Here is a 15,068-nt window from a genome sequence, read left to right as displayed (position 1 = left end):
TCGTATCTCTACAGGTTTATGGGAATTTTGTCGAATCTATGGGGTTGATACCAGCAATGAACTGCTTAACACTTGAGGTGTAGGCCAGGAAATATTCTGACAGGTTTGTCTATTCTTTGAGAAAGAGCTCAAATTCTACTATGGGAGAAGATGGTGCCTTATCCTTATAATTCCCATGTACTTTACTAAAGGTGTGACTATTCTCAATAAAATAAACATAAAAGCTAAAATAAATAATCTCTAAATCTTTCTTTATACAGCGTCTACATTCTCATACACAGGGAAGCGCACAGTAGTGCACATTTACCTCTGGACTATCCTGGCGAGAAGAACAAGAGTCAACTTCCTTCTATACTTTTAGACACATTTCAAGGTATGTTCCTAAAGCCACTGGATATATGGTAAAACATGGTGGGCTAAGGCACTGACATATGAGGGCAGCAAATTGTGCAGGAGCATAGTAGACATGTAAGTTTGTACTTCATAATTATGAAGAGGAACTTTGTGAGATTGACCATCGGTCCAGAACAACCTCCAAGTTTATAAAGAACATTTTTTATTTTTGAATAGTTTGTCTTTTTTGGACAACTTTTTTTCGGAGGCCGCCATCCTTGGTGATAGCTTCAGCAACGTCTACTGGGACCCCCTTTTCATTGAAATTTGGGTGGATGGGTTTGATTTAGACCAGGAAACATGGGGAAGTATGGGGTTTGTATGTTCTCATACTTGTATTGGTTCCTTTCGGGGACTCTGGTCTCCCCATAGACCAAAAACATACTGATAGGTTAATCGGCCATAAAGTGTGTGAAAGATTAGATTGTAAGCCTTATTGGGGACAGAGACTAATGTGAGCAAATGCATTCTTATGTAAAACTATACAGAATATAATTCAATGCTACATAAGTAAAGATAAATTTAAAAAATTTAGGTAATTTGCATATCGCTAAGATTCTCAGAAAGTTCACCCGGCATCTCATACAGTCAACCAGAACCTTACTCTGTACTGATGAGGAGCCACAACTCTGAAACAGTGCTGTCTACAGATAGGTTGCTCTGGTTTGGCTGATAACCCAAGTCATGTTGGATGTTAACTTACATGGTAGCCATCTATAGGTGGCACTAGAGAGACAGATTTTTCCTTCCGCAGGAAAGCTATTTTACATAGCGCAACGGAAAGGCCTAGAGGTTCTAATGTCAGGACCCCAGTCTTTATTTATTCCCATGTTCAATCTTCAATCTTAATTTACGGATAAGCAATGTAATCTAGAGGTTGTTAAATTCCTCCGTAAACACATTTTACTGTATCTCTCAACTCATCTTCCTCCCTGGGTTGGATTGCCTGCAAAGTCTACATCTGACAAGCTAAAGGCCCTTTTACACCAGCCCATGATCGGGCAACCGAGTGTTTATATGACAGTTCGTTCCCGGTCATTGACGTGTGTAAACAGGCAATGATCAGCTGATGTACCAACAAGCGCTGATCGGCTGATCTGCTTTTTTATGTGGCCAATAAAATGGTCGCTAGTCGGCATCACATTTCTCTGTGTAAACAAGGAGATGTGCTGCCGACATGATGGAAACGTGTGGAGACTAAAGATCGTAGTAACCATCGTCCGTCCCCATACATTACTGTCCAAAGCTCCTTGTGAAAGAAGCAAACAAGCGCCGATCGACTAGCTGTCTCGTTGATCGCCACTCATTTTCACGGCCCATATCGGGTCATGTATAAGGACATAGCTGAGAGTATTCCATGTAGCTCAAGCTTAAAGGGGTTTTCCCATCCCAGAAAGTGATGGATATCACTTTCTTAACTAGTTTGGGCCCTTCTGCCGGGACCCATACCGATCATGAGAATGAAGGGGCCACAACTCTGGTTTAACACTGCGGCCCCTTCGCAGTTTATCCCTAGCACTCCTTTCCACCTGCTGTGCAGGGACCTGCAGCACAGACCCGTGCGCTTGATTGAAATTCACTGCACAGCGGGTGGCCTGGAGCGCCGATGTGCAGGAAGACTAAAGGTACCAGCGATGCGACCCCCTCATTCTTGAGATCAGTGGTGGCCCCAAAGGTCGGACCCCAAACAAAAAAAATATTAGAGCATATCCTAGCGATATATCATTAAATTAAATGGTGGGAATATCCATTTTATTCTAAAATAGTATTGTCACTGTCAAGCGCAGTAGTGGGTCTGATATCTTCTGAACAAAGCTACAAAACCTTTTCGCACACAAGTAGCATAACAAGCCTTGGGCAACATGATCATGGAGCAGATGTATCTGTGTGAGAATTTTTGTACTGTTTTTGTTACTATTTTTTAGTCTTTTTGTCTTGGGTCCTGAAGACCCCCTTCAGTTATTATGACAGCTGCGATGGGTGTATTTACAGAAGAGAGTTAGAGTATTAGGTAACATCAAGCGTCTCCCTGTACTCTATGCCTCCATCCTGGGATTATATTTTTGCAATTGATGTAAACTAGTAAATCCAAAACTAAAGGCATCGCCACATATAAGTAATATCAATATTAATGAGTAAATGTCACCACAATCTTATGACCCAAAAGGTCCCAACGTTTAGGACCATGATGCATTGTGATATCAAACATTTGTAAAGACAGGTTTTTGAGTTGCCGACATCTGTGAAAGCTAGACCGAAATGTTCTGAGCAGCCCACGGTAACAACTGAGCTTTCGGTTAAAAAAAAAATCCAAAAATAAAACATTGTGAATTCCTAAACTTACCTCCGGGGGTTCAGATGTGTAATTTCAATGATGTAGCGAGCAGTTGACTATCATTCAGCCCTTGATCTTTTCGACGGACTCTCTACACTCCATCATAAGTCACATGTAGACATCAAGAGCTCCATATTCATATTTGGTTCCATTAGAAGAGGACAACCCTTCCCGGCTAAAGATACAGAAGGACCTTGAATGCCTATACCAATGGGCCACTCCACCGATATGAGCTATTTTTTTATACATTATTGGTAATCCAACCAAAGGAAAAAACTAAATAGAATTTTTAGCACCTTAGTGGATGCGGATGCACCAATTTAGATTGATGTTTGGAATTTTTTCCCGATTTTTGAGATTTGTTTTAATTCATGAATCTGTTATATTGCCTTTGAAATATTACTTAAAACATAAGCGCCATCTCAAGTAATAAATAATGATCGTCTGCTTATACATCTATTTTCAGGATATGGAGACAATGATCATTCTACTTATTTTTGCAAGTTTTTCGGGCATCTTGGGTCAAACAGGTAGGTTGAAATTGCAATACGATGTCGGCAAAAGTACAGCACAGCATGTGAATAATCTACATTTTACCATAGTCATGTAAAGGAGTGTGCATACAGAAGAGGGAGCCAATACCAGAGGTCAAGAAGGGGTCCGTCTTGTGCTGGTTCACACCCCCACTATCTCATCTAAGAAAAATAGGCAGCAGTACCCTTTGGACATTACCCAATCCCTTGCTTATTTTATATTCTTGTGCCGATAGAGAGGAGAATCCCTCCAACCTGGCAACCTGAGATAGACTACCTTCTCCAAGGGTCCCATAGCATCTTTGCCTTTCATATGTACTCATTTACCCCCCTAGAGTCAAGGAGCGCCAATGTTAAAAGTTAGTATCCTTAGGTCACATGCTTGAGATATCATAATCTGTATTAACCATGATGATTGACTTGTTCCAACACAGATATGGCTTGCAAGTCTTTAATTTTCTCCAAGAACTACAGCTTTCCTGCAGAACTCACGTATGAAGGAGATGGAGGCCAACTTCTCAAGTTCACAGTCTGCCTAAGGTCTTGCACAAATTTGACCGAGAGCGTAATGTTCAGCATGCTGAGTGGACTTCGATATGACTATTTCTTTATAATTCTTGGTGGAGGTCCTGATGCCAACACTGGTCTTATCTGGGTGGAAGGGCGAAAAGTAGATGTTAATTTTCCAACTCATGACACTAGGCCAAGAAGAAGTATCTGTCTGAGTTGGGATTCTTATAATGCCGAGATGGTGCTCTGGGTCAATGGAAAGATAACTGAGAAGAAAGAGTTTGAGAAAGGGAGGATGAAGTACATTGATCCTAGGATTTTTATCGGACCAGGCCAAATTTTTCTAGGTGGTAAACCAAGGTTGGATGTCGGAGAGATTACAGATGTTCATGTGTGGGATAGAGTGCTAAATCCAGGGGATGTCAAGGATTTTTATTATAATAAGAAAGAAAAAGTTGGTAATATAATTAATTGGAGGGCTTTAAAATATGATGGAGCTAATGGAGATTTCATTATTGGTCCATTTCAGTGTAAATCTTAGAGGTTCTCAATCTATATGTGTTTTTAGAAAAATCTGATTAATAATGCAGGCTGAGATGGGGAATGGCATAGTGTGACGGCTGCTAAGTTGCCTTTCCCCTTCTCTGCTGTGCCTACAGTTTAAAAGGGTTGTCCTATATGGACAACCCCCGTTTAAAATGCAGCCAACCTGGTGAACAATTGTTTACCATGTGTTCCGTCATGGTTATCAGTAGGTATTGCCTTGGGAAGCTGCGCAGCCACGCATTTCCCTGCAGGAGAAAAGTAGTAGTACATAGCACCCATATAAACTGAATTAATGATCATGTTATACATGGTGGCACCAAGTCCTCTACCTCGGAAACCACTCTTTGAATCTTCTCTCCGTGCTGGCTAATAGAGGAAGGTCTCAAGGATGGTACCCCCTCTATAAAGTCCATATGCCCTATAGCTTTAAGAGGACCTGTCATCATTTGATTTCTTTTGCTAACTATTTACATACCTTTATGCCCTGCAGTCTCCTAATTCCCACACTTTTTTTCCCCCCAATTGTCCCCTGTGCTATTGCCGATGCTCCGTTTTGGCACCCAATATGCTGCCGCCGTTCTGCCCGCGGTGTCTGCACTTTCCTTCTGAATGGCATTGGCTCTGTATTGACCGTGTTAGGCCCCATGCACAATTGTGGGCATGGACGGCCACGGACCGCCTCCCGCATATGCGGGTCGTGCTCCTATATAAAGTATTGGAGCACGGTCCGTGAAAAGCAAAAGATAGGACATGTCCTATCTTTTGCGGTGGCTTTCTACGGCCCGGACACCTTCCCGTAAATAAACGGGAAGGTGTCTGTGGACAATAGAAGTAAATGGGTCTGTAATTGCCGATCGTAATTACGGTCCGCAATTACGGGCGATTTTTACGGTCGTGTGCATGGGGCCTTACAGAGCCTTGTCTCACGAATATAGGTAAATCTCACGAGATCAGGATGTCTTCTGCTTTGCTGGGGAGTGGTCTGTCTCGCAGCGAGGGAGAAGACAACGCCCACTGAGGAGAGCCCTCCTTACTGTACTGATGCTAGGAATTAGCATATTGGGCGCTAAAACTGAGCACTGACCGTAGCGGTGCAACGAAGGGGACAATTTGAAGAAAAAAAAAAAGGTGCCGGAATTAGTAGACCACAGGAAATCGGGGTATTTAAATTGTTTAAGCACAAGCTGATGACAGGTCCTCTTTAAAGGGATCGTCCAGATGAGTCATATGAGAGATACTGGTTAGTATGGATATGCTGACTAAAAAGCTACAGACTTCCATATGGGGTCGTGAGACAACCAGTTCTATCCCTGGCAACCATTATGTCCTTCATATAAGGCTGGATTTCTTCTAAACCGGGATCAGAGAGGTGCGAATTAGGTTCGGCAATACCCAAAGCTTGCTTTTCTCTGTCTCTTACGGCACTGTTAATACGATTTTTCTAAAAAAACACATCGGGAGGAAAACCTCCTCAATCATTATGTTACATTTTAAGGTACTCCCTAAAAATTTGTAGGAAATTGGGAAAACTTTTACACAATTGCTTCGCTCTTGTTACAACTTTACTTAAAAACGGTTTCATTCTAACTAAATGAATATGTTAATAATAAAATGCTACATTCCCAATGGCTCTGCTTTCACTCAATCCACAAATATGCAAACATTAAGACCATTACCTGAGTCCTCTACTCAACATTTTTAGAGAGCCATGCCCCTCTCTCAAGCTTGTAAACTTGGCAACAAGTGTACATTTTCCCTGCAGCGACACTTCAGGAGAAATGAAGCATTACACTGTTCTCGCTGAAATGATTGCGCTGACCATGGGTATTACACAAATGTGCTGTGTCTTCCAGATCGAGAGACACTCTTTGTAGCCACTTTTAATTTGGGCTAATAGATGAGACTCTAAAAAATTGAAATTAAAAAATTTTTGTTATAAAGGGGTCGTCAGATTTATAAACTCCACTTTCTAATGCCCTGTAAGAAATTTCTATGTTAATAGATGGGATCCCTCATTTATGATCCTCATCTATTAGCCAAGGAAGAGAGTGGCTACAAAGATTGTCTCACACTTTGGAGGACCTGAGATGTCTATGCATTATGAGGAGCGCCAATTTATTTTAATAGACACCATGTAATGCCTAATTTTTCCTGTGGTGGTGCTGCAGGGAAAATTAACGCTTGCTGCCAGGTCCTCCACAGATTACAGCTGATCTATGGGCCACTTTGTGATCATATTTTTTTTTAAGGGGACTTATTTCAGTAGAAGAACTAAGTAAAGGACTTATATACGTCAATATCCAAATAAAGTAAGACAGCGTCATTGTACTGACGGAGATACATTACTGATGTCACAACCGATGACAATGCCGTCGTCTATACATCTACATAAAGAGCTTTACTGGAAGACTTGGCGGCTGAGGAGAAATTCATTAAGAGCTCTTTACAAGTCCCGGTTGTGTTAAGTCCTTAAGTACGTAAAGAAAATCCTATGTGGAGTCTCCCCCGGGAGCTTAAGTGTCCTGCGGACGTCCACATTGAGCCCTCACGCTGCTCATGTCATGCCGGAGCCTTTGTCTGTCACTGCGATGACTTGTTCAGGATGGATTAGAAAATAATGACATTTTCCTGCAATGAATAAATAGGTTGTGCTCTGCGCTGCGGAGGTCACATCGGGACTATATCTGTAGGAGACCCGGCGACAAGAGCAAAACCAAATGAGAAAAACACAAAAACAATATAAAAGAGAAAAAACAAAACCGTCATATTACAAAATTGGATTTTAACATTTTGTTTTGGGACGTTTTCCCTGAAGTTTCACCGTTCTTATAAGGGGGTTTTAGCTACTTTTCTACGACCTTCTAAGAATCCAAAATAATTTATAAAGCAGATCCTTGTAAGCAATCCTCCTATATCCTATCAATGCCAAATAGATAGATAGTCAAACCCTATGGATGTTTAATCTATCTATCTATCTATCTATCTATCTATCTATCTATCTATCTATCTATCTATCTATCTATCTATCTATCTATCTATCTATCTATCTATCTATCTATCTATCTATCTATCTATCTATCTATCTATCTATCTATCTCATATCTATCTATCTATCTATCTATCTATCTATCTATCTATCTATCTATCTATCTATCTATCTATCTATCTATCTATCTATCTATCTATCTATCTATCTATCTATCTATCCATCCATCCATCCATCCATCCATCCATCCATCTATCTCATATCTATCTCATATCTATCTATTATTTATTTTTCTATCTAAAATCTCTCTCACTCTCTTTGGTTACAGAGAGTGTCTCTCACTGAACCTGTCCTGTACTGAATTACACAGACAACCTATTGACATGAATAGACACTGTGTAATGCTTATTTTTTCCTGTGGTGGCGCTGCAGGAAATTTGATCACTTACTGCCAAGTTTCCCCACAGATTACAGCTGATCACTGGGAGTCCCAGCAGAGGGACATTTTTTGAGAAACTTATTGATAAGGGTCCCTTTTAACAAGTAGAGATTGACCAAAGCGGAGTACCCCTTTAAGACTCTTTGCATCCTGACTCCATTTGTACACATACAAACCTAAATATTTATTTTGTGCTGTTGACTGATCCATTAATAGAAGTACGGAGCAACCTTCTGTATTCAGATCCATTGTCCCATATTAGTGGGGAGACCTTCCCAGCAGCCCCTATGGGTACCCCTGCCTAAGGAATTCTCTAATTGTTAACACATTGTGACATGAAAGCTTTTACTTTGCAAATCTTGGCTCTTAGGGCAAGCGGAGTGATGAATACCCAGCCTGGCAGTGATGGAGAAGTATTCGGACAAGCTGTCAATCAATTCTATCCAGACACAGGGACTCAAGTATAAAAACCAGACCGGATAAGACGAACGCACATGTCAACAGCGTCAGATTACTTCCTGCATTTTTTAATCTACATTAAAAAAAAATATATAAAATGCAGCCGGATGGGAGGCTGACATGATGGTATATTGAGAAATGTTCATTGGGCAGGGCAGCCGCGGGGAACACAAGTCTCTCGGAAATTCCCGTTAGTTCATCAATAGTCCACAGATAACTCATATTTTGCCATATTGGACTGTTTTGTGTGTTTATTGGGGGTTAGGTCTCAGAAGTTGACCTGCGGTACGGAATGACTGACCCGCCTTCGTCGCTGCCCAGGCCAACCAATGGGAATTGCCAAACACCCAGTGCCCCCTCTACTAACGATCCGCCAGCCATACTGTCTTGCTCAGTTTGGCTTTCCTGTCACCATTGTGGAGTGAAATGTTGTAATTCACCCTTACATTAACCCCTTCCCGACATTTGACGTATGCCTACGTCATAGCCGGGTAAGGGAAGTATGGAGCAGGCCCACGGGCTGACCCCGCTCCATACAAATGCTCCAATGTAAAGTGCGGGATAGCGCTCGAGCGCGATCCTGCTCGTTTAACCCATTAAATGCCTTGGTCAATAGCAACCACAGTATTTAAACCATTAGACAGAGGGGACGACCCCCTCGAGCAGCTCATCGCCACTCCCCGCGATGCGATCGCGGGGTGCTAATGGTTTCTATGGCAGCCTGGGGGCCTAATGAAGACCTCCAGGTCCGCCATCTTTGTACTCCTAGCATGGCTCAATAGAAGCCTGTCAGAAAGGCAATATACTGCAATGCATTACTATATATATATATATATATATATATATATATATATAGTGCAAGCGATCCAACGATTGCTGGTTCAAGTCCTCTAGGGGGTCTAATAAAAAAAAGTTAAATTCAGTTAAATAATAATTTTCTTGTACAAAAAAAATAAATATTAAAAGTAAAAAAAAAATACTTTTCCCGTTTTCCCCCTGAAGCATAGTAATTTTTTTTATAAATAAACATAATTGGTTTCGCCGCATCCGTAAAAGTCTGAACTATTAGAATATATCATTATTTAACCCGCACGGTGAACGCTGTTAAAAAATAAATAAATAGAAAATGCCATAATCACAAAAAATTGAATAAAAAGTGATCAAAACCGTGCATTAAAAATGAAAGCTTATAGCGCAAAAAATAAGCCCTCATACCGCTTAACTGACGGAAAAATAAAAAAGTCATGGCTCCCAGAATTTGGCGACACAAAATAAATGTTATTTTTCACAGTTAACATGTCGTTTTAATTGTATGGTGAATCCTGTAAAAACGTAGCGCAACAAACAATGGATCACTGTTTTTTTAATTTTCTATATGGTACAATAAATGGTGCCATGAAATCCTACAGCTCGTCCTGCAAAAATAAAGCCCTCATAGGGCTATAGCGATGGCTTTTGGAAGGTGGGGGAGGAAAAGATAAAATTGGAAATCTTAAAAATGGCTGCGGTGGGAAGGGGTTAACAATGTCTGGATAATTAGGGATGGGTGGGTAACCGGAGCACATTTTAACCCCCTCAGCTCCACCCCTCCTGCATGTTCAATCCCATATTACATATTTCCATCTTGACACCTTCTTCCCTATGCCCCATTGTTCCATCCCAGACATGCTGGACCCGAGACCACGCGGTCATCACAATTTTAATAGCGTTGTCACCGTCACCAACATGTGTCTGCCCATTCAATGCTGGTGGGGAGGGGGCCCATGACCATTTGGTTCATCACCCATTACACTTTAACAACATTGCAGGTTTTGCTCCTATGGAAAATAGTTGGGGGAGAGGCTAGAAATATTATTGCTTCATCATGGCTATTGCGGTGTCAAGACAATTATATTAATGGTCCTAATAGTATTAATAAGGCTTAAAAGGGTTTCCAGGTTTAGAAAAACATGGCTGCTCTCTTCCTAAAACAGTGCCACACTTGTCCACAGGTTGTGTATGGTATTGCAGCTCAGCTCCACTGAAGTGAATGGAGCTGAACTGCAATACGAGACACAACCCATGGGCAGATGTGGTGTTCTTTTTTTAAAGAAAGCAGCCATGTTTTTGTAATCCTGTACTAAACTGTTAAAGGAGTTGTCTCGGGACAACAACCTTGGCCCAAATACCCTATTAGTGCGTATGAATATCATATCTGTGTGGCAGAACGGGGATCCACTCTGTAAGAATGGCTGCCATGTAATTCTACGTTTCATATATGCCTAGACAGGGGTTCCCTCGACAATCACAGCTGATCGCCGGGGGTGAGTGAAGCTGGACCCATGGCGATCAGCCATTACACCTTTTTAAAATAAAGCCAGTGGAGCAATCAACTTATTGCCATGGGTCCAGCTTCACTCACCCCCGGCGATCAGCTGTGATCGCCGGGGGTTGAGTGAAGCAGGACCTATGGCGATCAGCTGATTGCTCCACTGGCTTTATTTTAAAAAGGTGTTATCTTTGTGATGCATCCCCTTTGAAGTGGTTGAATTAGATTTTAAAAAACATGGCTGCTCTCACAGCACCACTCTTTTCCATGGGCTGTAGCTTTTATTTTAGTTCAGCCCCAACAATGTAGATGCAACTTTTTCCATCTTCATCCAAGACTCCTCCTAGAATAAGCCACCATTGATTCCGTTGTCCCAGAGTATAGGAAACAAATACAGGTAAGGGGATTGTATCATGAACCATTTGGAAAAGTGTACTCTTCCTTTAAATTAACCCCTTAAAGGATTTTATAATATGACATAATGAAGGAAGTAAAGCTCATAAGAAATTATTCATGTAAAAAGGTATGTGGAAAAATAACCATAAACAAAGCACCACAGGACTGTATCCTCCCGTGAGCCCTTGCTGTTATGGAGATACCCATGCCCCAGGGTCCCCTTCTTGCTGCTTCTTTCTCTCAAGGCCTAAACATTGTAAAAGTTGGATTAACCACTTAATGTCTGGTGGCTTTTGATTTTATAGCAAAAGTCCCGTACTCTAAATATCAGCTGTGTCAGGCCACATTTCCCTTCTCCCCTTTTTGGCATCTGTTCTTATTTTTACTTACAAATAGAATAAAAATACATTTAAGATTTGGGTATAAATGAAATGTGTGAATGTGGATTAAAAACATCAGAGTTGACAATGTTTCAGTGCCGTACAGAACGCTAAAATACTTCAAGGGGTTGTCCACTTTGCACAATTCCTTTTTGTTAGAAGAGTCCCCCAACTATAAGGGGAACATAAGGTGTCCTGCTGCTAGAACCCCTAGTGATCTGCTCTAATCTGGCAGCAAGTGTTCAGTTTCCCTACAGTGCCACCACAGGAGAAAGTAAGCATTACACAGTACTCAATTAAATCAAGGAGCTGTTCTTGTAATGCATGCACGTGTTGGGTCCTCCAGAGCAAGAGACACTTTTTGTAGCTGCTCTCTGCTCCAGCTAATCGATGAGGGTGCTGGACGTGGACCACCTTCTATTAAATCAGTATTTGAAATACAGTTTTCTAAACTACACAACCCCTTTAATGTGTAACTCAGAAAACTCAGCTGCTGCCCATAGAAATGGAACTCTACATACCCCAATTATTATTTTTTATATACCTATTATTATTTACGGAGAGAAATTTCCATTGCTTTTGTTGACTTCCTAAGGCTGGGAGTTGTAGTCTCCATCAGCTGCTGGAGAGCCACAGTTTGGAGACCACTTATGAAGATATTTTTTTTCTGTACTTTTGTGCTAAAAACATTAAAATAGTAAAAATAAACTAGGGCTCCCTTCTATGCAGGGCTATTGCACTGGCAGATACGGGCTGTTTATGTATTACATGATTGAGCAAAAATTTGAATGGTTGGCATGAAGAGCGACCAACTAGGGGTACCCCCAGCAAGGAATCATGAAGGGGGGCCATGTAACCTCTTGGGACAATTGGCTGGAGTGTAGGTTTTTGAGCAGGGACATGTCTGGGGACATGCCACATGTCCCTATTTGGATTGGCCCAAGTAGTCAAGGAGATTGGTCAGGGCAATCAACAGCTTCCTGAGGGATGGGGGTGGGCAGCTGGTTGCAGGCAGGCACAGCTAGCCCTAAAAGTGGGCAGCTAGGCTCAGCTGCAGAAGAGGTGTTGATGGAGGCAGGGGTGGAATTGATGTGTTTCGATCCATTGGTCTCCCCAACTGTATAATGGACTGTTTTGTGTGTTTATTGGGGGTTGGGTCTGGGGGGGAATTAACTTTTACCCACCTTAAAGGTACATTTCCTCTGTAGTGGCCCCAGGAGAACTGTATGGCCCTCTGCAGCTTCCACAGGTGATCTCTAAGGGTTTTTGAAGCCAGACCCATGACCGCCAGCTGATCAGTCCAACTTCAATCTGATGAGACCAGAATAAAAAGACAAAAATAATTCCGCTGGTCACTGCTACAATATTATCTCCTTATTGTACATGACAAATATAGTGCCAGGATATTCACTCCCGTCAGTCCATGTCCCCAGTGGGGCTCACAATCTAATTTTCCTCTTTTAGGCAAACACAGATATTGCTAACATAATTTATTGGACATTTGTAACATAATTGTAATTGTGTAATTGTGTAACGGTGACATGTTTTTATCAGCCAGATGAGTCATGAATGATAAATGACTGTCGCATACTGGAACATTACTGATGTAGATTATCAAGTGCATACAGAAAAAAAATTAAATGTTATTGTTTTAGTTATTAATAACATGAGTATTATAAATATAAAATGTATAATTATTATTACTATTAAAATTACTATTATTATTACTGTTATTATTATTATTACTGTTGTTGTTATTATTATTACTGTTTTTATTTTTATTACTATACTATTATTATTATCATCATTATTTTTATTATTATTATTATTACTATTATTATTACTGTTATTATTATTATTACTGTTGTTGTTGTTATTATTATTGTTATTATTGTTATTATTGTTATTATTATTACTATTTTTATTTTTATTACTATACTATTATTATTACTGTTATTATTATTATTACTGTTGTTGTTATTATTATTACTGTTTTTATTTTTATTACTATACTATTATTATTATCATCATTATTTTTATTATTATTATTATTACTATTATTATTACTGTTATTATTATTATTACTGTTGTTGTTGTTATTATTATTGTTATTATTGTTATTATTGTTATTATTATTACTATTTTTATTTTTATTACTATACTATTATTATTACTGTTATTATTATTATTATTACTGTTGTTATTTTTATTATTATTCTTATTATTATTATTACTGTTGTTATTATTATTATTATTATTATTATTATTTATTTATTTTATACTGGAGCTTTATTCATATAAATGAAAAAAAAAAAAGTTAGATTTCTGTTCAGTTTTAGATACAGCACTATTTGCTATTTGCCCCACAATTCTTGCCTAATGTTCTGTAAATCCAATAATATTAGCATTAATCTATTAAAGCGCCACAGTCATTGCAAAGATAGACATTTATATAATCTCCATTAAGGGTTAAACTAGTAGGAGGTAAAATACAGTCACCAAACCAGAGTTTAGGGGCAAGGTCCTGTGCCCAGCATCCAGCTAAAAAGGACTCTTATGGAGGAGCAGAGTGAGTTGACCATTTCTACCAAATCCTCTTAGCCAATCAGCATTGATGTGCCAATTCAGGTCTTTTCTAAGTGCCCACTATTGTAACCGGCCTATCTCTTTTGGCAGAGGTGTATTAAGATGGATCCATGTATATATATATATATATATATATATATATATATTATACATATACGTGAAATGCATATAATATATTCTTGTATTTTCGACTTATTTAATTTCCAAAACGTCGATTTCTCCTTTAACAATTCGGTTTTGCTCCAAATTTTTCTGCTTTTCCAATACAGATTTATTATTGCTAACCGTCGTCGTTTTTGGTCACATCCGACATAAATCCTATGTCTACGGCCGGCTTCATACACAATAATGAGAACCATAATTAAAGGGCCACACTCGGTTTTATACTAATTACTTTTATATTAAACTCCAGGAGTTTCAGTCTTGTCTTGACACAATGGAGGGCTGTATGGCTTCCCCCCATCTCTCACCTCCCTCCACTCCCCCCCCTCAAATACCTCCCCCCTTGTGCAATTCTTTGTATTCCTGCAATCAGATCCAGACTTTCTTGTCTCCCCCTGGAGTAGTTTTACAAGGAGCCAGGACAGCCCCTCCTCCCCTCTTCAATCTGCCACCTCCTCCATCCTCCAGCAAGGACAACAAGAAGCTACTTTATGTGGGCAGCAGGACCAGCCATCGCCAGGTGAAGTTGCATTGGGTTATTGGGGTTGCACATGGCAGCGGGCAGCACTCCGACCCAACTTACAAGAGTTTCTACAATTCTAATTGCATTTCCCTCACTCTCAATGTCTCCCACTCCCTGTATCCTTTGTGTGATGTGGACAATACCCGTCTACTCCCAGAAATTTGATCCTGGATGGAGCAGAGCTGGCCAACCTGTGGCTGCTGGTTTGCGTCCAGCTGCTGGGGTACTAACAGTCCCAGCATGCTGTGATACGCGTTGTTATGCTGGGAATTGTAGTGCTACAACCCCTAGCCCATTGCTGAAACTTTACCGAAAAAGGGATGTTGTATTTGCCGTCTTTTACCTCTTTTGTCTACATTTTATAAACTATTATTTTACCTTTTTACAGGTTTTTTTGCCACATTGTGCAGTGGGACAGATGATGACGTCATTGTAATAATAATAATAATATGTTGCCCTTTTCTTGATGCAGGTCATCAGCCTATTACACAGACAGGAGCATGCTGGTCATC

General features: G+C 40.2%; 1 protein-coding gene across 1 annotated transcript; it reads left to right on the top strand.

Annotated features, from left to right (window-relative positions):
• The first annotated feature begins 3,197 nt into the window (after positions 1 to 3,197).
• LOC142665059 (C-reactive protein-like) lies at positions 3,198 to 4,312 on the top strand. Its single transcript, XM_075844601.1, has 2 exons — positions 3,198 to 3,258; positions 3,696 to 4,312. The coding sequence occupies exons 1-2, from the start codon at positions 3,198 to 3,200 to the stop codon at positions 4,310 to 4,312; spliced, it is 678 nt and encodes a 225-aa protein (XP_075700716.1).
• The last annotated feature ends 10,756 nt before the right edge of the window (positions 4,313 to 15,068 follow it).

Source organism: Rhinoderma darwinii, chromosome 12 (assembly GCF_050947455.1).
Source record: "Rhinoderma darwinii isolate aRhiDar2 chromosome 12, aRhiDar2.hap1, whole genome shotgun sequence".
Classification (NCBI taxonomy): Eukaryota; Metazoa; Chordata; class Amphibia; order Anura; family Rhinodermatidae; genus Rhinoderma; species Rhinoderma darwinii.
This window is presented reverse-complemented; position numbering and strand designations above follow the sequence as displayed.

Excerpts from the sequence above, each read along its gene's own strand:
- LOC142665059 (XM_075844601.1), top strand. The coding sequence starts at position 3,198 with ATGGAGACAATGATCATTCTACTTATTTTTGCAAGTTTTTCGGGCATC. Across the intron at positions 3,259-3,695 it reads GGGCATCTTGGGTCAAACAG|ATATGGCTTGCAAGTCTTTA; the intron begins GTAGGTTGAAAT and ends GTTCCAACACAG.